Source organism: Falco punctatus (genome assembly GCF_963210335.1).
Source record: "Falco punctatus genome assembly, chromosome: 5".
Classification (NCBI taxonomy): Eukaryota; Metazoa; Chordata; class Aves; order Falconiformes; family Falconidae; genus Falco; species Falco punctatus.
Window position 1 is genome coordinate 7,709,584 of NC_137584.1, and position 26,424 is coordinate 7,736,007.

Sequence of the window (26,424 nt, forward strand, 5' to 3'; positions counted from 1 at the left end):
CTACTTCTATTTTCAATTTGCCACTTCACATAGAATGTAAAAATACTCCAGTGCACGCACTGAAATGAGATTCTTCTTGAGGATGGTTGTAGCCTCATTTGATGGGTGGTTGGTACATTGCATTCAAGTTTTACAATGAAACAAACATCACCTTTGAAAGATGACTTAAAGTATGGCTTCTAGACTTTCAATGGCATTGTCCTTAGAAAAGCCGGTCCCTTTTTGTGAAATTGGGCTTGAGCGTTCAAGTCCCTTGAACAGGTAGGGAGCTCACAAATAATGGTTCAGAAACAGTTCTACTCTGGCTACTAGATGATGCTTTTTGAATACCTCCATGACCCCATGAGACTGTCTCCAAGAGTCCTTGCTACGTCCATTCCGTATCCTGTGCTGCTTTGTTCTTAGGTATATGGTAAATGCTGGCAATAGTATTAGCCGTTTGCCTTAGATGATATCATTGCATGCTGCATTTTTTCCCAAAATATTGCTACTGACTTTATGAAATGAAAAATTTTGCATGGGGTCATGGCTGAATTTATATAAAAAGGAGGGAAAGTATAAGATCATTTTCCTCTAATGGATGAGGTTAATTTTTATGACAGTGGGACAGATACATTCCAGACATTTAATGCTTAAAATGTGACCTTGGGATTCTATCTAGTAAATTTTTTTTCTCAAATTTTATGGTAAAGGCTACTAGTGATTTTTAATTGACTCAGAAAATCACTAGTTTAAACTTAAATATAGTAAATTCCCTATAATTAAATACATATTATATAGAAAATATAAACATTCATTTCGTAGGTTTTGCTGGTAAAATTTTAACACTCACTTTTTCCATGACTGAATTCAGAAAAGAACTGGTATGTTGGAACTTTGTTAACATCAGATAAAATAAGTCTTAAAAATAATCATGTGTGCCTCTTGGTTTTTCAGTCTGGTCCTGCAGCTCTTTCCCATGTTAGAAGCTGTTGTTGGACACAGTCCTAAAAATTTTGTCTGTCTCAAACATTCATGCGTGTTGTAAATTTAACAGGAAATAAGAGCAGAAATAATGCTCTGGTCAGGTTGTTTGCATTGTTCTATTTTTAAGGCTTGTATTTTTGAAAATGGAAAATAAGGGCGTAAAATATTGGTAATTATTGTAGTTTTGCTATAGGTGCAGTAATTGTAACAAATTAGTTAAAATCGAGAGGCCAAAAGAAATCAACAAAAACTGGGTGTGAGATGGAAGTACAGCTGAACTCAAGGGACTACTACCACAGTACTTTTTTGGAGTTCAGACTAAACTGATTTATATTTGGGCCAGTTCTTGTAATATTCCGTCAAACTTTCTAAAATATTTTTAGCTTAAGGTCGGTGTTAAAATTTACTGCAATTTTAACTAAGACTCTAACCTGTAAGATTTCAGTCGTTACATGCTTTTTAAAGATGAGTGTCCCAAACAGTCACACGGTTTGGGTTGGTTTGAAATGTAGTCAGGCTTAGTTCTGGGTTTTAGAAAGTTTTTATGGATATGTGTAGCCTAATCAAAACGTTACTGTTGAAACTACTTCAGTTTTTATGTTTCCTAAGAAATCTGTCAAATAACGTTATCAAGGTATTCAATGATCCCAACGACTAAAATAAGTACAAAAGGGAAATGAGCAAAATACCAGTTAAAAAAAATCATTATCAGCCTCTTATTATGAGAACAATGTGTTATTCCAAAGAACTGGAATTTGGTTAATACAAAACTAGACACATTTTCACTAGACAACGATTGATATATTTTGCATGTGAATTTATAAACAATGATCATAAGATTTTGAAGTGGTGAAAAGTAATATCTGACCAGGGAAGTCAGTTCTGTGACAGATTTACTTGTTTAGCAGCGAAACTGTTACTTTGAAGCACCAACTCAGACCTGAAATTCTCCATCTGCTGTTGCAGCATCAGATGTTTCCCAGTGGCCATCAAAGTCCAGCTTGTTGGTTGTGAGGGCAGAACAACAGAATAAATTGTCATGCACAAGTGGGATAGTTTTTGTCATTAGTGAACACTGAACAGTTGTCATTTAAATGCCATTTTAAGAGGTGGACACATTTTGCGTACAATCAGAAGTAAACTACGCCTATTCACATTGCTGATTACAGTAGAAAGAAAATCATTGTAGTTGACATGGTATTTATTTGGAAGATAATTTTGTCACCTTTTATTAACAAATATTTTGCTTCTAAATGCTCATACTTGGTGCAAATGTGCAAATAGCTATCTGAAAGCTTTGTGCTGTATGTCTTGCTCAAATTTCCCATTGTTTATCACAAGAAGCTGAAAACTCCTGTTTTCTTGTGGCTGAGATACGAGTAACATGGAAGCAGGTGAGCAGCTGGATGAAAGCGTGGGGAAGAAGGGTGTGTGCAGATGCGCGTGCCCCGCTGCGCCTCGGGGTGTGGGAAGCTGAACAAAATGATGTCTGATGCAAACTCTCTTCTCTCTCCCGAAAATCCCACTTTGCAGTACTTTAGGCCATTCAGCGGTGGCTCAGTCCCAGTAAGGCTGAGCCCAGAGTCTTGCATGTGGGAGCTGCAGACCCCAAACGGGACAAGGGCAGGACAGGAGTGGATGCTTGTGGATTGCTGGGATCTTCCCACTGTTGTCCTGGCACCTGATGCTGCCATCAGTGCTGCACTTAAGCAGTTTGGTTGGCATTGATGGACTCATCTGTTTAAAATAAGCACCTGATTTCAGACCCAAGGGGTTTTTGAACACCAGTGCAGGTACCCTTTGTGCCTCCAGCTGCAGCTCTCCCTAGGCATGATCTTTCCTGCAGGTCTCTCAGCACTGCACTTGCCCTTGCTCTATATGATGGTGAGCCGAGGCATACATAAGCCAGCCGTATTAATCACTGAACAAATAACTGGCAGGAATATTACAGACCATGTGGATGTATGAGAATCCAATCACCTGGATTATTTTGCATTAATGAGTCTTCATGCTTCTCCCTCAGGTGATGCTCTGAGAGATTACTGATTCACTGTGAGATCCTGAGGAAGACGCTGTATACTCTAGCAGGCAATAAACTCAAGCCCATTTGTAATTTTTTTTGTTGTTTTTAACAGTCAAATATTAAAATCAAAATTTAAGCAAAAATGATTTAAATATAACTTCTGTGAATGGTAGGAGAGTAGTCTGTGAAAAAATTGAGGCTGAATAAATCACTTGCCTTTCAACCCAAATCACATTATTTTTAATTTCTTCTGCTATTTTAGTAATTGTAGGGCACATTACTCATGCTGTGCCTATATTTAATTCTCTTAAAAGTAAAGGTTTCTAAGTAATCGTATCATAGAATCATAGAGTGGTTTGGGTTGGAAGGGACCTTAAAGATCACCCAGTTTCAACCCCCTGCCATGGGCAGGGACACCTTCCACCTTCCACCAGACCAGGTTGCTCCAAGCCCCGTCCAGCCTGGCCCTGAGCACTCCCAGGGATGGGGCACCCACAGCTGCTCTGGGCAGTTGGAAGAAAATGTCTGGTTTGTAAGGATTTAAAAATTGCTTCAATAACTTATTTACTGTCTTTTTGTCAATTCTCTCACTCAGAGTAATGCTTGTGATGTGAAAGCCTTCTTGCTATTTTTTTCTAAGATTAAATACTTTGTTTACCACCTGCATGTTTTAAGATAGAGATCTGTACTGTTTCAGAGTGTTATACCTACCTTTATGTGCCAAAATACAGGAGACGTAATTTCAGTTGCTGTCTGCTGATACAATTTCCACTGAAAGCAGTAGTAGGTTTCTGTGTGTGTTTGGAGTGGAGCACCATCTGCAAAACATTTGGTCTTGTGAACAGCAAACTCTGCTAGAACAGCTTTTTTCTTTTTACTGCTAGGGAAAATTCACATTCCATACCAAATTTTTACATCAGGGGAAGCCAAGGCAAAATAGCTGCTCTACCTGACCCTGCTTGGGAAGGGGGCTTGGACTGGGTGGTCTCCAGTGGTCCCAGGTAACCTTGATGGTGCTGTCATCTCTGTGCCCTCAGGACATGGGTGTCGGAGATGTCACCAAACGCTGTACACAGGCAGCTGAAGCCTGGGTGAAACACCTCTGCTCTGTACGTGGATGCTCGCTGGCAATCTTGTATGACAGGTTTAACTCGGACGTTTTGACATCAGCCTGCCAGCCTCCTGGCTTGTTACCTCCTAGCCCTGCAGCTCTTGCATTAGGAACTGCTCTGTCACTGAGACAAACTGAGTGGTTTCCTTGGTTCCTTTTCAGTAGGCATGGTCAGCTCTACAAATGGAAGATAGCGTCTCTTTTCAGAATTGACTTCTTCGTTAAAGTGGAATTTGAGTAGGATATGCCCTAAGAAGAAGCATTTTTAACGTCTTCACTTTTGTCCTTGTTAGTAGTTATTGAGAGCAAATGATGGTGATTTAAACGTCAGTGAAAACTGGCTTAAAGGATGCTATTGTCTAAATACTGGAAATTTTCCATGTTCCAATGAGCCAGGGCAGCACAAGTTGTTGAAGTAAATAGATGGACAGTGATCTCACTTGTCTGAGTACTTCACAGTTTAAATAACGTTTAAAAGGTTTTTTAAAAGAACATCATTAGCATTGCAAGATTCCTAGTAGATACATGGTTGGTGTTGTTAGTTGATGGTTCTTTGCACAGTTAATATTAGGATAAAATAATACAAACATGATAGCTATTGAAGCAGAACAGTGGGTTATTTTTTGTCTTGAAAATGAATGGGTCTGGCTCTGGTAAATCATTCTCTCATTCACAGTCTTCAAATAGTTCTATTTGTGTCTATTAGAGTGTAATTAATGCAGTTATTTATTGAGCAACTGTCAGAAGAATTTAAGTAGCTTCTGGAGCAAAACAGCTCTGGCTCTATACAATTTCTCAAAGTCTGCCTTTTCAAACAGACGCATCCCTTTGAATTGCTGTTATGTGGTTAAGAACAATACATAAAAGCCGGTTGTGTAGGTGAATGATACCTTAGAAATATAGTTAAATCATCAAATTCATGTTTTTAAGAAGTGAATATAAAGAAGTTCTACTCTGTTGCTGGATGAAAAGAATACATCTTTACAGTCTGAATATTTAGGACCACAAAATGCTGTGCTGTGCTCTTGCAGGTGAAGAACGTGAAGGACTAATTAAAAAACAATGTTATCTAGATATACAATAATGAGTATTTTATAGAAGTCCTGCAAAAAGTCTGCAATGACAAAGTCCATGAAGTGTTGCTTTTACTGTGAAGTATTCTTAATTTTCATTTGAATTAGTTTGAGGTCCGTGTTATGGTTTCCAAAATGAAGTAGAGACTTTTGAGTTATCAGCAAAGCAACAAGCTATAATTGCTTCTTGTGCCGTGTAAAATTGGTTTTAAAGTTTTGCTATGTAAGGCTTGTAACGTTTTGCTCAGGTTATTTTAACAATGGAATGTATTTTGTGTTGAATGAGAGCAGTTGGGGAACTGCTTCATTGGGTTGCTTTTTGTTGTACAAAGGTCTGACTTCTTTGCCCAGGTCTAGAATCTGAGTTTACCTGATTGGCATTCTGACAAAGTGAAAGCAGAATGTTTCAAGCAAAAAATGTTCCTTGTGCAAAAGTCTTTATATGCTCAAAGTAGCAACGTAGAGATTACACACTTTGGCAGCAAAAATCAGGCTCTCAGAGGGCTGTGAAAGTCCAGATTTGTTGGAGAAAAGTTAATAGGATGGCATCTATGTGCAGGTTTTTTCTCTTTTCCTTTTTCATTCGCCTTCAGTCTGTACTGCTATGGACAACTTGTCCATTTTTACTCTCACCACTGTGTTGTGTTACAATTTATAAAATATATGCTGTATGCAAGCTCTGGAACCTGTTTCAGATACAGAAGGGCAGGTGGGGCAATGTCTGTGTGATCTGTCCCCTGCCCGGAGGTGGATCAAGAGCGTTATGGCTTTCTGTGTTGCAAGTTATTGAGCAGCAGCCCCTGGTTCCCCCCTTCCCCAGTCCTACATGTGGTGGAAGGAACGTGCTGATACCTGAAGTCGGTTCTGTGGGTGGCTCTGGCTGTATTTGAAAATGCACCAATCCAGCTGCATTGCGATGTTTTGCCAACGGAGATTGCTGGAAGTAAAACACAAGGTGTGGGCAGAGGGAGTCCATCTGGGAGTTCCTGCAACCCATGGGGTTGTTTGGACCAGCTCTTCTGACTATAGTGCTACCTGGATGAGGCTCGTTGAAGTGCACAGTGTCCATCGTCAAAGGGGCAATGCAGAGGCATGGACTTTAGTCGAAGCTCTTAGGCAGGGCTGAGCATAGTGTGGATACGGTATTTACTTTTATTCTTGGATGTGCAGCATCTGGAGCACTGCAGCTTGCTGAGGCTTGCACCAAAATAATCTATCTACCCTAGTTGTCTTTTTTTTAAAAAAATATTTTATTACTATCATCACCATTATTACTTATTTTTAAATAATAACACCTATAGTAAAGATTCCAGAGCATCTGAGTCTTTGTCTCACTGGAGTTATGTGCCTTTTACTCTTCCAAACCCTATCCTTTCTATTCTGAAACCTCATTCCCCTGCGGTCATATTTTCAAACGCCAGGCTTACAGCTGCTGTCTTTCAGGTTGGTTTCATCACTTTCCTGCTCTTAAGGCTAATTCACCTTGTAGACTGTACTGTTATTTAAGTGCCTTGAACTTACTTGTCTCTGCTACGTAGATGCTATTTTAAACTGTAGTAACTGTTAAAGCACTGCCCTTACTAACAGGGATTGATAAGCAGCTTTGATGGACTTGGGCATGTGAAAGTGCTACCCAGGCGGCTGAGGCTGGATAAGGAGTGCCACAAAACAGCATTTTCAGAAGGGAGACTTAAAATAAGACTTAATCCTGGTTTGCTCCTATAGCTGAAGATTGACTGTTGAGACCCCTCGATATTTCCCGTTTACAGTGATTATGAACACTGTATTTTTCTGTAATTTAATTATTTCCTTACATTCCTGTGCCAAATGGGGCTTCTGAGTCACTGTTAAAATTTATGATAAGGCTTCCATTATTCTTTTAAGTATAGCTAACTGGAGTTGGCAGATGTTAGCATCTCTCTTCCAGAATACTTGAAGTCACTTTCTTCTAAAAGGTAACTATTTATAATCAGTCATTTAGGAAACCATACGCCAAGCATGAAACAACAGTTTATTTATAAACTTTTATGTCTTTTCTGAGTTAATATTTTCTGCTCCAATGTCCTTCATGTACTGCTAGTACTTACCTGTTTTATGGACTATATCTTGCTTCATGTACATGTCCAGGCTTTCAGAGGTGTTACCAGTACGTACTCTTTTCTTAATGCTCCTGTCCTATTTTTGATATTGGGTTTTGAATTAATCTTTTTTTTTTTTTTTTTTCTTCTTACAAACTTTTCTGTTTGCATATGGGTTGAATATGCAATGTCTAGAGAATGTAAAGCCCAGGTTTCTGTAATACTGATGAATTCAGGATGAAGGTCAGCAGCAGTTGCAATTTCAGCATCAACTATTTTATTTACTGAAAGAAATGCCTGTGCACTATAAGGTAATGAAATTCACCCCTGTACAGGGGGAAAGGTAAAAAAATAAATAAATCCATGAACAGCTGCATTTCTTAAATCAGTCCACCAGCTGTATTTATTAGACCTCAGAGGTCTTGGAATGGATGTTACTATGCAAAGGAACTTGGTAAGGTAAGATGTAATTAAAATTTTGAGTGTATTTTATATGATGATGTGATACCGTATTAAACAGCTACAATAGGAAATGTTGTTATTTCTTGGTGAAAAAATAGCAGAACATTGGGGGGGGTATAAGTACTCTTAGTTTCTAGTACAATGTCTGTATTGTACCACTTTTTATAGTCTTGACAAAAATAGGAGGGAATTTCAGCAGGGACTAGGGAAATAGTTTACCTCTTTCTTACAAAGTGCAGGAGTTTGGGGAAGTCTAGGCTCAGAAATAGACTGAGGCTGGACCCTGAGATTTTTTATTGTTATTATTATTGTTAAGCTTGTTCATGTAGGCTGCCTGGGGAAGTGAAGTCACTTCTACTGTAATTCGATGTACAGTTCATAATTCAAATAACAGTTTTGAACATGTAAGGTTGTGAGAAAAGTTTGAACTTTTTTTCATTAAAAAATATTTGGCATTTTCTGAGGCATGTTAGATTGCCTCCTGTTATTAAAAGAAGAGGAAAGAAAGGATTTTTCTGTTACTATGACACATTTTTCTAAACTGTTCTTTAATAGAAAATAGACAAATACATTGTTGGTGGGACTTTACTTCCTTGAAGCATAATAAACAAGCATGCCATTTAATTCTGTTTACTTTGTTCTCATAGATCAGAGATCTAATAAACCAGAGCCAAATTATGTGATGCAAAATGACCTCCACATAGCTGGTAAAATCTGCTAGAAGGTAGTGAGCTCAGTGACACAAAATAGATCCACCCTTCGTTGAGTGGGTCCCGGTGCCCTAGTGTTGGGTTCCCCCTCACTCTTCAGGGCTCTGGTCTTACTGGTGGTGGGACAAGAAAGGTGGCATAGTTAATTCTTTACATAATTATTCCTCTGCTGAAGTTTCATATATTGTCTGACTGTTTCAAGTGGGCATAGGTAGAAGTGATCCCTTTGGCTAGACGGGTATAAACCAGTGCTGAACTGGAGGCTGACGGGCCAAAGTGACTGAAGATGAGCCCTTCTGCATTATGTGCTCAGGCAGGTTCCACGTTGATCTGCATTGTGCTAGGTTCAAAATGAACACATTAATTTGAAGACTAATCTGCTGCTGCAAGCTTCAAGTAATTTTCAAGTCACATTTTGCTTATTGGCCTTTTAAGCCTCAGCAGGTCTCATTTTGTTGGCTTGTAAGAAAAGATATGTGTAACCGAGTTGTCAGTTTAAATAGAAAGGACGGTACCATGTCATAAAAACCTATGCTTGCTTTTACAGTGAGCTTGCCAAGCTGGGCTGCTCTGCAAGTGTGTACAGGAGAACTTAAGCCCACTTTCCCATGAGATGGCTTTGTCAGATATTTGAATATGTGCATGCTGAAAAACAAGCAGCATATTTTTCCTCATCTTTTTTTTTTTTTTAAACAAAACCCTATATTTAAGCAATATTTTCTGTATCTTGCTTCTTTCTCCATGTGCTGAAATGTTACTTGCCCATGTGCAGTAGCAGCCCCATCCTGAAGCACTGTGTCAGACACGATGCACATCACATGGGCTGTCTCTTGCTCTGCATCCAGCAGAGCAGGGTCTGCATCACTGCCATGACAGCAATTATTACCAAGATTATACTCAAGTGTATAATTTTGTCTTATTTCTGGACTGAAATACATAATCCAAATGAAATTGTGTAGCTTGCCTCTTTCTTGATGCTTCTCACGGCTGTGCTATGCCAGCCAAAAAGAACTATAATGTCTGCTAGGTAGCTAATGGGTGGCTACCTTGTCAGCTTGTGTCACCCTGTCCCACTTGTAATAACCTCATGGGTTGGTGCCTTTCCTGAACATAGCATGACCTCATGAAAAATTAAAAATACATAATGCTGCCTTTTGTTGTTTGTCTGCAGATAGAATTGCCAGCAAGTTCAGTCTTAGTAACGTAGGTTGAATATTCTTGTGGCTGACGGCGTTGCAAGCTGGGGTTCCTCTTGCAACTTGGTGCAGCTTCTCGCGGAGGACACCTTAAAGGAGAAAAGTGCTTTAACTAAGGGAATGAGAGATGATGAAAATAGATCCAGATAAAAGAATAAAAGATTCTTACCTCTTATTCTGTGCCCTTAAATCTAGGGTTATCTTCTCACTCAGGGCCATTTGTCCAGAAACGTGTCATTAATCTACAGAAAGAATGGAGGGAAGGGGCGAAGGAGGGGAGTGAAATGCTTTTGACATGAGTGTTTACACTTCAGCCCCTATTTTTCATTGTAGTTTGAATGTGATCCTGCTTGGACAGATTTCTGAAATACGCTCTCAAAGCTTATTCAAAGGTCCTTACAAATGTTTTAACAAAAATTCCTTCTGGAGTAGCCACCCTGCCTTTATTTTTCTCTGCCGGGGATTTTATTCATGGAGACCTCTCTCCTTAGCTTGCAAGGAAGAGGTCATTTAACCACGCTGGGCTGAGCTCCAGCTCTTCAGAAAATCAATACAAAATCTTGCTTCATTTAACACAAATCTATTAGGCCAGTGTGAATTGGAGGGTGGGGGCAAGGAGAGGGGTGATGGCTCTAGGTGGCTTTCCTCCTGCGCTCTTCGTTTCTTCCTTTCCTTTCACATGCTCGTCTCTCACAACCGACTGTCTCCGAGGCTAGCAATTGTGCTAAGCTGTATTTTGTGATTTGACAGTTTACACAATGTTTTATGAAATGTCTCACTGTACAACACATGAGAAAGGAAGCATCCAAATTTATTTTCCTTTGCTGCTTTATGGCGTTTCACTGTTAGGGCCATCTTTTTTCAGGTAGCTGGCTCGCAAATAGAAAGGCTTCTATGTTGTAAATACCACAACTTCTGAAAAGTGCTGTAAATATTAACCCTCCTGCCCCTGAGGATGGTCATTCCGCTGGGGTGTAAGAATTAGTCTGCTGACAGGCATTACTTATTAAGAAACAACTGATGTAATCATCTGGTATGTTTGTTCTGAGCAAGGGGAATAGGCACAGAAGAGGAATTAATTGAGAATGGCAGGATCAGAGAATTCCCAGTTCTAGGGGGAAATGCATAAAATGAAATTTGAACAGTTAAAAATATCTAACCAGAAATGGCTGGTTTTTGTTTTTTTTCCTTTATACAGTGCATATGTATGTTCCCTTTTAGAGCATGCCAGTTTTTATTTAATTAGCTACCTGAGGTTGTGGTTTCTCTTTCTGAATCATTAGCTTTAAGATGAAGAAATACTTTGGTTAATTGCAATGTGTCTTACACTGCCTTTTGTCCAAAATAATAAATAATTTACGTTGTCTATTTTTGACATGAAAGAGGGGAAGAAGACACTTAAATGTGGCATTCACTATAAAATTCAACATTAACAATATAGAATATGTGATAATTTATATGTACAAATGCATATATAATCTAATATGTATGAAATATATAAACATATGAAATGAAATATAATGTTTGGAGAAATTTTGGTGTCTTGACTAATATACTTTTTAACGCTGCAGGATATTTTTTGCTTGACTTGGAATACTTGTGGTCATATCTGATAAGCATTTCCCTGAGTTACTAGTTTTATTTAGGTGCACATGGTCATGTACCCACTTCTGTGAGATGGGATATATTATAATAGACTTAGATTTAATTTAATTTTCAGTATTCTTCTCTGATTTTTACTTTATAATTTTTATAATACATGGATGAAATCCTTTAGAATAATTCCAGATGACAACTCCTTATACTTACTAATGCATAGTTTAATGACAGGAAAGCATCTTTGCCATGCACTTCTTCATTGATGTTTTCTTCATGGTTTTTGAGAGTGAATTTAGTGAGAGAATATTTTCCCACTATCTCGCATGAGCAACGTAGATAAGAAATGGAATTCAGTCTGAGTGGACCTGGATGTATGTCTGCATGTCAAGTAAAATAAATGAAGAATGAAATGCTGAAGAGTAGGATAAGATACTGTATTGATTTTTCTTCTATAATAAATAAAAAATGAAATGAGAATTACACTTTTCTGTCACTGATACTCTTCTGTACTGATGGAACTAAAGGCCAACTTACAAACGCTCTTCAAAGTAAAAATTTGGTTGGCTCATCACTGTAGCATGTGCTGCATGCTTTCAAATCAAAGAGAGAAGTAATGGACTGTTTTCTGACACTGAATGCTCTTGAATTATTTTATCTAATGACAAAGGACGGTTTTGTTCATAGATTAAAACTTAGGCCTGTTCTTGTCTGTGAAAGTTAGGATGGCTGGGGCACTAGTGATCACTGTCATACGATGAACATGTTTTGTGGTCTGGGACAATTAACAAACACATTTGAACACATCAAGTGCTCAGTAAGCTTTAAAATCAAACTTGGCAATTTTCAGAAATGACTCTTACAGGCTCTTGCTGGTCAGTGGAGCTTTACTGAGTGACATGTTCTCTGACTAATACTAAATGCAGGTGTTTAATTTACTCATTCACACAAAATCGAGCACTTACTATTGAACTGAATCTATGTACTTTGCAAACATTTGCGTAGAGTTAATTTATTATTTAATAGATTTATACTGAAACATTTAATTGCCTGCTTATATGAAAAGTATTTTTTTATTTGCAGAGGTCTTTTTATTACTATCCATGACCGAGGACACATTGCTACATTGCTTAAGTCCTGGCCAGAAAATATTATCAAGGTAAGTTCAGTTTTAGTTGCATGACAAAGCTGACACCGTTCTGCACCCAAGGCAACTTGGTTAAGATGTTTTTATAAGCTTTTTATCAATTAGATTTTGGTGATTTCTTAGCTCATTTTTTAAAGAAACACCATTGCAGCCAAACTTTGTGGGTTTTAAAACCTTGTTTGTTTAGGTATAGGCATCCTATACTGATTAATCAGTCAATTACATTGAATATTATCCTTTGAAAAGAAACCCCTGATTTTTTTTTCTGCATTTCAGGGAATCACAGAGTGGTTGAGGTAGGAGGGCACCTCTGGAGATCATCTAGTCCATCCTTCCTGCTCAAGCAAGGTCAGCCAGGGCAGGTTGCTCAGGGCTCTGTCCAGCCTGTGGGTTTTGATTTCCAAGAGCGGACACTCCACGAGATCTCTTGGCGACCCCTTCTAGCGTTTGGGTTAATAGTTCTCCACGTATGATACCTGATGGGCTTTCTCACAAAAAATACTAAATTTCCAACTAAAATGGTTTTTCACAGAGTTTGACAAGGAGATTAGTGTGTTGTCAGCTGCTTGCCATACTGACCACTTCCATCCTGTACTACGAAAACCCTTCCTTTATAGCACAGACAGTTTTGTGGGGTTTGCTGAGTTATTGTATTTCTGTCAATGAAAACACATACTTCCTCATATGTATAAGTATGATGGAGTGTGTTATTTGCTCAAGGGAAGAAGAAATACATCTTTGAAGGGTAAGAACGAGGTGGCTGTAGACGGCCCTGTCAAAGGCCAGCAGGAGTGGCTGGCTCAGGTTCTGCTGAAAAACAGTCGTGACAAAACCCAGGAGTCTGGGGTTCTTCTTTTTTTGTGGATAACTTCCTTTCCCTTCCTATTCTGTTCTCATACTGTTGACAGAAAAATGTAAGAGGGAACAATGCCAGTTCCCTTGTAATGTAATACTAAATATTTCTCCTGTGTATTCTTAAAAAATTTATATGAAAGTCCCTGTTCCAATGAAGCAAGAGTCTAAAATAGCGTAACAACTGCCACAAAATACAATAAAACTGTTCTGGGCCTTTGTTGTCCTATTGATTTTTTTTGGTACCTGTTAAAACTCATATAAAAAATCAAAAAAAAATGATGGTAAGAAGATAATGGAATACTTAGGACATAGAAAGGAATACTTAGTACATAGAAAGAAAGAAGTGATTTTTACAGTGCTTTTGTTTCTTTCTCCAGGCTATTGTGGTGACAGATGGAGAACGTATTCTTGGTCTTGGAGACCTTGGCTGTTATGGAATGGGCATTCCTGTTGGTAAACTGGCGCTTTATACGGCATGTGGAGGAGTAAAACCTAATGAGTGTCTACCAGTGATGTTGGATGTGGGAACAGATAACGAGGTAAATACTTTTCTGGGGTGTAGTGAGCATTAGCTTTTTAAAGGGAAGTACATAAAAGTTGAATAGTAAAAGGTTGTTTTTCTGTGTTATGGTACCGCCTTTGGTTATGTGCAAACTGAAAACTCCTGTGCAAAAGGTATCAACCTAACGGACAGTACAAATACACTCATCCTAATGCACAGTGTAGATTGTTTGGTAAGGCTCAAGTAATTTAAGGACGCAGTTGTCTGTAAAAACGTGCTGCATAATTGTACACGTTAAAAAGCGGTAAGGGAAATTAGATTTCAAGAAGATGGGGACAATAGAGTTAAAAGTTCAATTTAAGGCAGCATTCTTTCTCCACTTCTGCTGCAGAATTCCTCTGCAGTGACTTCAGATGGGAATTCTGACTGTGCCCCTCATTTTGGTGAACAGCTTGAAGCTATAGCCTGATCTGTGCTGGGAATGTGAGTCTATGTACTCCAGTTGTACGTTGACTTTAGCTATAGAAAGCACTGCAATGTTATGAGTTTTCCCCAAATGAGGTCCTAGTGCTTCAAGTAAGTGGACCTTGCCCTCTTTAACTTGGCTTCCCATTTGTGTGAAGTGCAGAGATTTAACGTTGTTGAACATTGGCTCTGTTGTTTCCAGGGCTCCCGGGATTACTAGTTAATTACTTGGCCCCTGTTCTTCCTTCTTTTTTTTTGGAAAGAATACTTGAATTAGTGACTCTGAATGATGTCAAATTAACTATCACCAGCAATATCATTGTGCTTTAGCAGAAGTAAACAAATGTTATATTATAAATGATGCAAGTATTAAATTTTGTGCATGACAAATGTATCAGAGGTTTATGTGTATTATAAGTAAATAAAGCATTCCTGTACCAGTAAATTTAGCTGGGACTTCTAGATTGTTGGGTTGGGTGTGTGCATCTTCAGCTTTATACACACACCTCCACCCCTGCCCAGCCAGGATAGCTTAGACAATACATCATGAAAGCATTTATGAATGGCGGAATAGCCTGCTACCTTCTCTCTATCCCCCAAGACCCCGCTTCTGAAAGCAGACTTCTTTGTGAGATGTATCTGACCGCTGTAGCGCGTAGCCATACCAAATCACATACAAGTCTCATTAGCTATAAAGTGTTTTTATTTCTGGTTTGAGCAGCTGGGCTGGTTGTTTAATCTGTTACTGAATGTTTCTAGACAGTTAATTGTATCAGCTACTTCTGATACTGCAGTAGGCTTTAAATTTTGCTTTTATGCTTGAATTTAATTGTAATTTTCAGTTTTTCATAGCACGTTATTTTCTGGAAAGATATCTTACACACACAAATAGCACAACAAGCTTACCCATACCAGTAGCTCAACTCTCATGTCACTCTTCTTGTGACTAAGCAATGAGTTCAATGCGTATGAAAGAGTGGCAAACCTAAAGTATTACAAGATGCATAAAAATCATGTGAGCCGGGGTTTGTTGATGCTCTGAAACACCTGCCTTCGGATCAGGAGAATGCCTTTTTGTTGCTTCGCTTTAGAATATGACTTCTGATTTTACAACCGTATTACGAACTGCTTCAGTTCAGTTGTACAGTGCAGTTAGAGGCTGAGCCTGTTTGAGTCCCCAGGCAGCACGGCAGTTAGCAGGGAGCACAGGACTGCTTCTGCCGGGCTGCTTTTTGTGTCTGCCCCGGCGCGTATCCAGCTCAGACATACGTGTGCTGGCCAACAGCCTAAAATACCCAGCTAAATTTACTGGTACCAGAGACCTTAAACTAAGTTTGAATGAATGGGGGGTTGAGTAAAGAGTTATTTTTGTTGGTTTTTTTCCAGTGCTGTAGCAGATGCAAGGAATTATATTAGCTTACGTATCAGTGCCATTTATGCTCATCTGGGTTTTTGCAGGGGTGAGGAGGAGTCGGCAGCATGAGAGAAATCAAGGCTGTGCATCATGGTTAGGTTATGGTCAAGTCCAGAGGCAGCACAATTGCTCTTGCAGGGTTGTGCTAGACTACATTTCGAAACGTAGATGTTTGGTGGCTTTTTCCAGTAGGAACTGGTTGCTCAGATGCTTAAACATTTATTCAACAGCTGTAACTGGGAATGAGACCTCTGAATTCTGCTGCTGGGTTATGAACAGGTGGGACTTTATTGCTGTACCCCTTGACTGAAGAGATCACATGGGCCTGATAGTGTTCATTAATGGGACTGTGGGTGTAGTTCCCTGGCTACTTCAAAGTCAGGGATCCCAGGGCACCAGCTCTCTTAATTTCTGCCTTCTAACACCCTCCTGGTCACCCAGCAGCATACCCGTGTCCCCTCCCTAGTGCTGGTGTTCATGTAACCAGGTGGTGAGCCACTGCAGAAAACTGAAATGACTGAAAAGCAATCACATTTTTCTGGCTAAGCTGATGTATTGGGTCAAGCTGCTGTGGAATTGCACTGCAATTCCTTATCTTAAAATCTAAACCTCTTGGACAAATAACTGTATTTTTATGCTAGATTTTCTTACTCTGACCAGGGTTTTCCATAATAAGATACAATAGAAATCACTCATATCTTGAGCACATATAAATAGTAATTATGCTGAATGTGTTTTTTTAAACGTGCAGATGTTTTCCATTTAGATTAGTTCCTTCTCCCATTCTGTGGGGGCCTCTTTAAAATAAGTTTTAAAACGTATTTTTGGCAACTATAATACAGTTGTGCACAACCTGCAAATTCTCTAGAAAATTAAGTCTTACTCTAAAGCAGATTGCAAAAAAACCTTCACAAATTCTCATCCTGTGTTGTTTTGCTGTATACAGGACTTAAAACAGAAACTCTGAGGAGCAACTCACTTGATTTCTGATGATTATTAAAAGCCTTATTACCATTAGTGTTAGCAGAGGGATTATTAGCTGGCGTATTATCCTGCTACTTATAAAACAAAAGAAAGAGAAGAGAAGCAAAGCATTTTTGTACAGTTGCCTAGATAATAAGCAAGAGAAATGGAAACTAATTGTTTGTGGGTAAGAATGGACTTAGTAGAAAGACTTGCGTGACTAAACTAGTAAATTACTCCATGTAATCAGTGTGAGACTGAGAGTCCAGAGAAGTGCTGTTGACTACTGCCAAAAACAACATACCTGTTTTGTAAGGCATTGGCACATTGGAGGCAAGTAATTGCTGATAGGACGTTTTTATCCAAAGCATTTAAAATGTTATTTGGAGTACCATTAGTTATTTACTACAGACAGTCACAGTCTCACTAAAAATGCCTTACCCAGTAGCCGTGCATGTTTCAAGTGTGAGGATGGTGCTTCTTAGGTGGCTTTTCAACCCAGGTAAAACACCCTCAGGCACTAGGCTCAGTATGAAAGTGTTGTAGGAAATCCTGAGGTGATGCAATCTCTGTATTCCGGGCATTCGTCTAGCGTTATAGAGGTAAAGGTTAATCACCTTGAAATGGTTAAAGATACAAACTGCAGAAGAAAAAGAAATGGTTGTCAAGGTACAAGCAACTACAACTTAATGGAGACCTACCTGAAACACATGTACTCAGCACTGTAAGCAGGATGGTTTAAGGAATAGAAATACTTAAGCCAAGTCAAGGGAAAATGTTTAAATGTTACAATATGAATAATGATTGCTACTTAAAACATGCTATTAAACTCTCACAAAATAAACAACATTGAGGCAAGCCTGTTGGTTAAAAATCACCCTAGCTTACAGGGATGTGAAAACTGTCAGTTTAAAAACCCCAACCGGACAGTAAAACCCAATAATAGAAACCAAGTTAAAAAACTGGGTTTACAGGCAATAAAAAAGCAAAAGACACTGAAGAAAAGAAACTTAATCTGTATTAATTGCGAACAGTAAGAATGAGATTTTCTGTTGTTCCTGATGCTTTACCTTAATGGTAGTACTTAAAATACTGTGGAAGTAATAGATTGTCAGTATAAACGTGGTAGATATTTTTTAAATGTCAGTTTTATCTGTCTTGGCAAGAAGTCTTATTTTCCATTTTGTTAACAGCAAATTAATATGTTAAACCAAAGCTTTAAAAATTTGTCAAGATCCTTAAATCAGAATGTCAAAATAAAGCTTTGGCCAGTTCTTTTAAAAAAAAAAAACTCTGGTAAAAGCTTTCTGGACCATGCTGAGCTGGCTGGGGAGTAAATACTGGGGTTTTTATTATATCTGGGATGAACTGAGAGGTTCAGGAAGAATGGATTAAAGCTAAGACTGTTATTTAAAATACAATGGTCCTGGTGCTGTAACCTTAGATAAAGAGTTAAGTAAAATCAGAAAGTTTGACTCATCGAGAATTGAGGGTAAAATAGCTATTGCTTGGAATGGGCTTATTAAAAACAAATGTAATCTAATGTTAAAGCGAGTTTGCAGATTTTTGGCTGACTTATTTTTTACCTTCAGTAACACATTTGAATTGATAATGTTCCTTTTAAGAAACTGGACCAATGAAAAAACAAAGCAGGCCTCCTGTGTTACTAAAAAAAATGTGATTTAAAACATATATTTCTGTGAGGAATAATAAAATAGTTGTGGTTTTATGGTATTTCAGGGTTTTTTTCAGCTCTGCAATGTTTAGTATCTCTATCAATGATTTGGAGGCAATACTTTTAGTGTCCAAGGGTCATAGACGAGATGTGGTTTGGTTAAAATGCTATTACCCAGCCAGAGCAGGAATGGAATCTAGGAAGAGTGATGGCTCATGTTATATGGAAGTCAAACCAGTGGTGAAAGGATTTCTTCTGACCATAAAAATCTTAATCTAATAATGGATGCTTAACAGAGGAATGAGAACTGTGTTTATTTGGTACCTTACAAGAGAGGCTTTGACAAGTTCAGGGCTGCCAGAACAATCCTGGACTGACTGCATGTGCAAATTCAATACTGGCAAAGGCCAGTTGTGTTGGTTTTGGAAAGATTAATTGTGTATTACCATTTAAACGTAAACCGTTGACCATATATGTCAGCTTAGGTAGAAAGCATCCAACTTTTCCAAACAGTACTTCCACACAACACGGAAAAGCCCAGACAGCTGGTAATGAAAGGACTTTTTAGATAGGCAGCTTCTAGCAGAAGGCATCTTGGTGCTCTGAGCACCAGGACGGTGGCCACAAACCAGCCATCAGGATCGCCCAGGTGCCAGGAGTTACTCTGGCTACAGCTGTGATGATGGCTTCAAAGCAGCTGGACACACAATCCTGTTGCCCTGGGTAGACATGGTTAAATAGCTGTCTGGTCTCAGATGTGTATATATATACATCTATGTCATTAAGGTATGGATGAATCGTGACGGTCAGTTCACTTTTTTGCAAGTGTGTCTCTGAAGCCATTCTTTATTCCTATAACTGTCAAATACAGACATTTAAATATTGAACAATGCACAAGAGAGAAACGCGGGGCAGCTACTCCTTCGTCTGCCACACTTCAGGGACTTGTGGGCTGCTATTTCAAGTTATTTCCTGCATGCTTTTCTTTGGAATATTTTTTCCCTTAACTTACTACAAGTATCTAAATGCAGGAATGTAACAGTTCTCACACTTGCCCTAAATAGGTCAATGAGCATGACTGGGCTGGCAGTTCTGACTCCTCTGGAGGAATGACAGGCATCCATGGTGGAAGACTGAATCCAGAACAGCTGAGGTGCAAATTCAAGCTCAGTTCTTTAACTTGTGCTAGTTAGCTTACTGCATTTCCCCAAAAATTACTTTGTCATACATAAGAACTGGTACCAGCCTTCCAAAATTCATGTTCTTGAAAAATACCTACCTGTGAACGTGCAAACGGAAACTCTTGAGAAAACAGAAACAAACCTGCTGTTATTATTCATATTGCAACCAAAATGTAAACCTGGACAGAAGAAAGCTGAGTATAGAGGAAACCTGCAATTTCATATCTTATCAATCTAAAGATATAAACGTATCAAACAAATCATGTAAATTGTGTACAGCTGGAGGGATCTGTAAATACACGACAGTCACAGTTGGCATTTGTATATAGATGAGTGGCACTTTTACACAGGTTTTTATGTAATAAATGTGTTATGGAATGATTATGCTCTCTGATTTTAAAAAGGTCCTTTTGCCTTCCCCTTGAACAATGGTTTTTAGAACTAGAGGCACCATTTCAGTGATAGATTTGCTGTAAAATAGTAGTAGTATTTCCTGAATTCTATGAGTAGAGGTTGCTCCTGTCTACAAAAAAAGGATCTCTTTTTGTATCTGGTGCATATATGGGAATCTCATTTCTGGGTTATATTCTCTAGTGTGCTCCCTAGTAGTTCTGAGTATTTCTGAAATAAAATGACTCTATGTGTGTTCAAAACAGGAAGTTTCTAGATACACAGCTTCTCATTTAGCTATGTTAAAATGTTACTGACCAAATTAATGTGGTTGACTGAGAGGCTTTTTCCCACGTTCCACAAAACAGTCAGACCAGGGAAGGTTCTCAAAGGTAATGCTGTGGCTCAATGGTGCTCAATTCCAGGCATGAACATTTGTAAAACTATTGATGGAGTAAATCTTCTGTGGGTTTTTTATCATTTGGCTACCATCTGTCTGTGTCGTGCTGGTAGGAGGTAATTGCAATCTCTTTCACCAGTTAAGTTCTGTATTACTTGTGGAATTTTTCCCCCCCTTACATCTTGCTGCTAGATCCTTCCCTGGTAGTAGACTGCCAACACTTGAACGAAGGAGAAAATACATTAATATTCCTTTTTCCTCCTCTTTCCTGGCTTCCAGTTGGCAAGAAAATATTGTGGTAGGATATTACTTTTCCTAGAGTCAATGTCATAAGCCATTTTTTCTTTTCTTTCTTTTTTTTTTTTTTCGGTGTTTAGAAGTACTGAAAAGTAAAGTACTTTCTGAATTACAGTTCTGTCTAGGCCATTGTGCAGAAGGAAAAAATATAATTTAATTTATGGGAATTGGTAGACTCCTTTTAAGTTTGTTCAGTTATTTGGAGTGGACTGAATATGTGTTAGAGGAGGAAATGGCCAAGTACAATCTGTTTTTATAGATCTGTCTTCTAAAACTGGGGGGTTTAGAATCATCTTTCAGTGTGTTTCAGAAAATTCCACCTCTGAAATGAATATGGCATTGCCCATCCCAACTAAACGTGCTTTATTTAAACAACAGGAACACCTGAAACTGTGCCAGTCTCCATATTATACTTGCAGACCTAAAGAATGATCTGGGGAAGGGACGTTTCTTACAAGAGCCACCATTTGTCCTCAGTGCAGGGGCTGCTGGGTGACATGCTTGAGTGGATCACAAGTATCAGACAGCTGACATTTTTTCAGCAATTTTTTTGAGAGCTTTCCTTTTCTTACTCTTGAATGCTCTTAGTGAATAGTTACAGTACGTCTGGTAATACGTTCACAACTTGAAAAGTTTCAAAAGTTATTTTGACTTTGTATTTTAACTCAGATGTGTCGAGAGTTTGTAGGTGTAATAATAATCTGGATTTACCATCTGAATACGTTTCTGCCATATGCTGCTGATTTGTTAGCAACACATTTTGAACTCAGTCTTTTGACTAAGTTGTAGATTGTTTTTTCTGTCAAATGTTATTTTACATTATTCTGTTCTGCAAATTCCTAGCTTTCTATTTCTCGGGTATTGAGTCTTGTGAGCTTGCCAGGTTGCATTTTCAATAGAGCACGTAGAAAGTAATGAAACAGGTGAGGAAGAGTAAATGAAATCACAAGCTTTAGGCAACAGACAAGAAATTAGATGTAATAAACTTGCCTCAAGGGAAACTTGAAATAAATTGAAAACTAAAGATTCAGGTATGTGATCTTGTGGAATATTGTATATCCAAAGCAATATCTTGACAAGTCCAGTCTACTCTTAGGAGGAAGTATTGATCAAAATCATTGAATTTTATCAGAATGAGAGGGTAGTTTGCACCAGTTTTTATACATGCTATTGAAAGTACAGCTATTGTAAAATGAGTGTAATATGGTGACAAATTTATTTATTTATTTCTCATTAAGCATCTGCTTTTTAATTTAAAAGTTCAGTTGCTGTCAAAATTGCTCCAGATTCCAGGTAATAGTTTCTACATGGTATATTCAGTGAAGGACATAGTTAATCATGCGGTCATGCAGTATACATACTGCTAAGGTAATTCATGAATACCTGAAGGAAAACACCTGTATTATATTTCAATATTCAAATGGAGTGGCATTTTTATTATTACAGAGGAGTTTTAGCTAGATATTAGTGCTTTATCTGCTGCATATTAGAAGCATACCATTGCCAAATGCTAATGTCCCTTGAGTCTTCTTTGGACTTTTATACATAGCAGCATCTTTTTATTGTCTTCATGTATATTAAAATTTCATGTCCTTTGTAAGCAACATGTTATTATTGCTGGTTTTGTCTCCTTAGTATTTTCTGTTTGTTGTAGATGTGAAGTGAGTACTTCACAGGATATGATAAACTTTATTTTATTTTTTCCCCAGAGTAATATGTCAAATCTGTTCCCTCTGTTACAATCCACTACAAACTTAAGCCCAAACCTCTTGTACTTTAAGGATTCAGATCTATGGGATGTTCTAAACACACTGATAAATAGTGTGATAAGCTGGTTTGAGGTTTTACTTTATGTATTTGGTGGAGGTGGTGTTATAATTTAAATCCTAAAGTCGATTCCATCACTTTTTTTTGGATTTTTCATGCCTCAGTATTTTTTCTCTGTGTATCAGGAGTTTCTGCTTGATTGTGTTTCCTATGAAGCTTCATTGCCCCCATGTTGCTGAGCTGGTGAGGTACACCCTGGGATGTGTGGACTGGCACAGAGCCTTACATACAGATTACTATAGTGAGCAAGAGGAGGCATGGGGATATTTAACAACTACAGTTTTCCCACAGGTTTGATTTGGAAATTTAATATTTCGAAATACATGAATTGCTGACAACTGAAGTAAGAAAAAAAAATGCAGACATGAAAATATCCATCAGAATTTCAGAATATTCCCACATTGCCAGTGAATAAATAGGGCTGTGTGACTGGTATGATTTAATACTGAAATTCCTGCCAAGATGGTAGTGAAAGGTGTGGTTAAAAGACTACTTATCCAAGATCATCTTCCGTAGCATATTAGAATTCTTCTTCTGTGTTTTTTTTTTTTTTTTTTGCATGCGCTGAGTTTTCTTCACTTTACTTTGACAATACAGATGTGGAAGAAACTGCCAATTTTTATGTGCTTTTCTGAATCTTGTGGAAAAAAGGTTAAACTTAAATTTTGACATATCAGATTATTTTATTCTAGTACAGACATTAACATCATCACAAATAATGAATCAGAGCAATAAGACTTTCCAAAGGTCACTCTACTCAGGGCTTTAGTCAAAACTTTTTATATTTGATCCCATTGTACTGAGCTGCACAAAGTTAGGTAGTATTTGTTGAGTAACTTGTGGTTGATAATGTGATGAGAGGAGGAATGAAGTAATGGAGAATCCCCATTTCAATCTAACCATAGGTGCACATTGAGACTTCGCATTAATTTATGTGGAAGTGTTTGTGCACACACAGATATGTCCATTACATCATACATAGAGTTAATATATTCTGTATTTTCACAGAGCTCTGTCAGCAACAGAAATGGTAAATTGTTACTGGATAGAAAGACCTTTATTGTACAGAATATTCTGGTTTTTTGAATACTGTGTTTTATTTGGAAACCACATTTCCTGTTTTAATCTTGTTAAATGTGTCAGTCTGCATGTTAGCTTGCATCTGACTTGTCTGTGCTTTTTTTTCCTCCATATGTTCCCATATGAGAGCTATAATCAATTTTCACAGACTCTTCCCCCCCCCCCCCCCAACATATCCAATGTGATGTGTGCAGGTGTGCATGCTCACTGACAAGATGCATCAGGCATCTTGAGTAACAGATAACTACAAGAAATAAAAAGAAAGAAAAGGCCATAAAAGCTTACTAGCCAAGCAGTTACTGTCTTAAGTCTTAGGAAAGGAAAATGGCTCATTCTTTACTGTTGGCTTTTCTCCCTGAGTTGGTAGAGTCCTGCGGAGGTGGACCTGAGCTCCGAGCGAATGCCAAGGAAACTGTTGTTAGCAGTTAATGTTACCTGTTAGGGTAGCCTAAAAATGCAGTTCAGTAACAGTAAAGGAGACCTCTTGCATCATGATTTTCTTGCGAGAAATCAGAAATTAATTTGCTGATGGTGTGTTTTACACAATTATTTTCATTAGTTTTAATAGTGGGTGTTGCTGTATTTCAGAATTCACTTCTGCAATTAAAAATCTTAACAATCAGGTGTTTTGCTGAATACTCTAGTAATAAATTTCCTAATTTATACTTTCAAGTGTATCCTCAAAACTGCATATGGCTTTAGTCAGGAAGGTTTTTTTTACCCTCTGTGGTGTAGAACCCTTGCCTGAAGTGGCTGCAGCATGTTGTTGAGATGGGATTCCAGGAAGGGAATCCCGAGAGACAAAATTAACCCAAGATACTGAGGTTTCCAATCTCTTTCAGTCTTTTAAAGACTGCCTTTGGAAGAAACTTTAAGTTTGTCTTCTATTTTGTCCATAGCCTTCTGCAATTTATTTTTTTAAATTACTATTTCTACTGTATCTTCTGCCTTACTGTGCAGTTTCTTGGTTATATGAAACTTTCAGTAGAAGGCAGTGTCCTGTTGTGCTTCCTAGGGAACGCATTCTACTAATCGTGTATTAAGAGAGCTGAAATACAAAACACTGCCTACCCTGTTTATGAAATAATTGTGCACAAATGGGAACAGCATTTCCCACCATATTTAGAGCTGTTAACTGTTTTGACTTATTTGCAAATGTAGATCATTTGCTATTCTTTACAGTGGTTTTCCCGTGGGAATGTATTACATCACGTCCCTTGTTTTCATTTAGATGCTTTTCTCATAGTTTCTTAGGCATAGCTCAGCAACTGTGAACAACAGCAGTTTTACCAATAAAACTCAAATTTAAACGGGCTTGACTTCTAAACATATATCCTTTTTGAATGTTTTTCTCAGTTTCATAAGATGTACACTAACAGCATTTTGTTTAATGCTGCATTCCCTTGTAATGTGCTCTTTTCTTTAATAGTAGAAAGGCATTCTGTGTTTACATAACTACCGTTATAATGCTCATCTCCTTTTGCCTTAATACAGGGATCAAAAATGCCTTGATTTATGTTTCCTTTCATTAGCGAAGATACTTACACTTCTTTTTAAATAAATTAAAAAAAAAAGAGAATTTTTTTTTTTCACCAGGGGCTTACTGTTGTCATTGTACAACAGAAGGTTACTGCAATTTTTAAAACTCATCCAATTGTTCTAGTACAATTAAATTAAGTAGACTTTCAAGATCATACTATCTTTTTAACATGCATGTAGTATAAAATGCTATCATGTATTTCAGTGCCAGACTTACATCCACCAACATCCTATGTTGCCTCTGCTTAAAATACTCTTACACTTTTATAAAATACTAGAGATTAGTGTTTGCAATCTTCTTGTAACCATCCAGCCTTTCTGTGTTGCCTGTGCATTAAACCTAAATCTGGACTTTTATAGCATACCCACTCAGGCAGCGATATTTCTGCCTGTTCTCTTTTTGCCTTTCCCATACTTCAGGTTCAGTGGAATGGACCATTATAATCTTGAATTATAGTCTTGAGAATCTGGCGCCCCATCATCAGACTAGGTAAGCTCAGAATGGCTGAGAAAGGGATGCGGAGCTGGAGTCATCTGAACCTGAGCTAATCATCCTAAATGAGTTTTACGAAAAGGAGCAGATGCTTTTTCTTGTAGAGTAGCTGTCTCAAATTGATCCAATGAACTGTATTTTAAAGCTGTCTCTTTTTTGTCTGTGTACTGCAAAAACAGCTTGGACTAGTTTAGGTACTGAAATACCCCGTATAGGTGCTTGAGTTAGATACACGAATTCATACTCAGTTTGCACTCCACTTTCTCTCTGCAGCTGATATACTGTTGCTGTAGCTCAGGAGGCTTCTACAGAGACTAAATCTTGTTTCAGAACTTACGTCAAGCTAATTTAAGCAAACTCTTTCTACCTTTGAGAAATGCCACCCTACTGCTTAGTGCATGAGAAAACCTCAGCAATTGTTACTTTTGATCCATTGTTGTCCTTTAAAGTTTGCCATTTTGGCTCGGAATACATGGTATTCTTTGTCTGAGACCGTTCATCTATTTTTATGAAACATGCTATTTATGAATATTTGTTTTGTGAAATACTCTGGTTCATTAGACCATGGAAAATGTGACGAAGCCAGGTGGTGCTTCAGATTTTCACATTTACCAAACAGCATATCTGCAACGATTTTCAAGAGCAGAGAAGTTGAAGAGGGGAAGTTTTTAGCAGAAAGAATATACGTGGTGACATGGGATTTAAGTCTCGGTTTCAGCTGACATTAGAAAGAATGAGCTGGCCACCAATGTTACTGGCAGTTCCGTCAGTCCATTTCATTTCTTCTTATTTCACCTTTCAGCACAAGGGGATCTATAAAAAAGGGCAGAAATGAATATCTGGAAATGTTTATGTTGGATAGCATGCATGAATATCCATAGACCAAACTGATGGCAGACTTTATTTCAAGATACATTAGACATTTCCAACTCTTCATACTCAAAGATGGCAACACATAATGTTTGTTTTGGTTGTCTTCCA

At 38.0% G+C, this 26,424-nt stretch overlaps 1 protein-coding gene across 1 annotated transcript in view; it reads left to right on the forward strand.

The window, feature by feature from the left end:
• ME1 (malic enzyme 1) overlaps positions 1-26,424 on the forward strand; it is a 187,657-nt gene that overhangs the window by 69,609 nt on the left and 91,624 nt on the right. The window contains exons 4-5 of the mRNA XM_080389484.1: positions 12,299-12,374; positions 13,595-13,756. Of these exons, the coding sequence (XP_080245610.1) occupies positions 12,299-12,374; positions 13,595-13,756 (238 nt within the window). The remainder of the gene's footprint in view (positions 1-12,298; positions 12,375-13,594; positions 13,757-26,424) is intronic.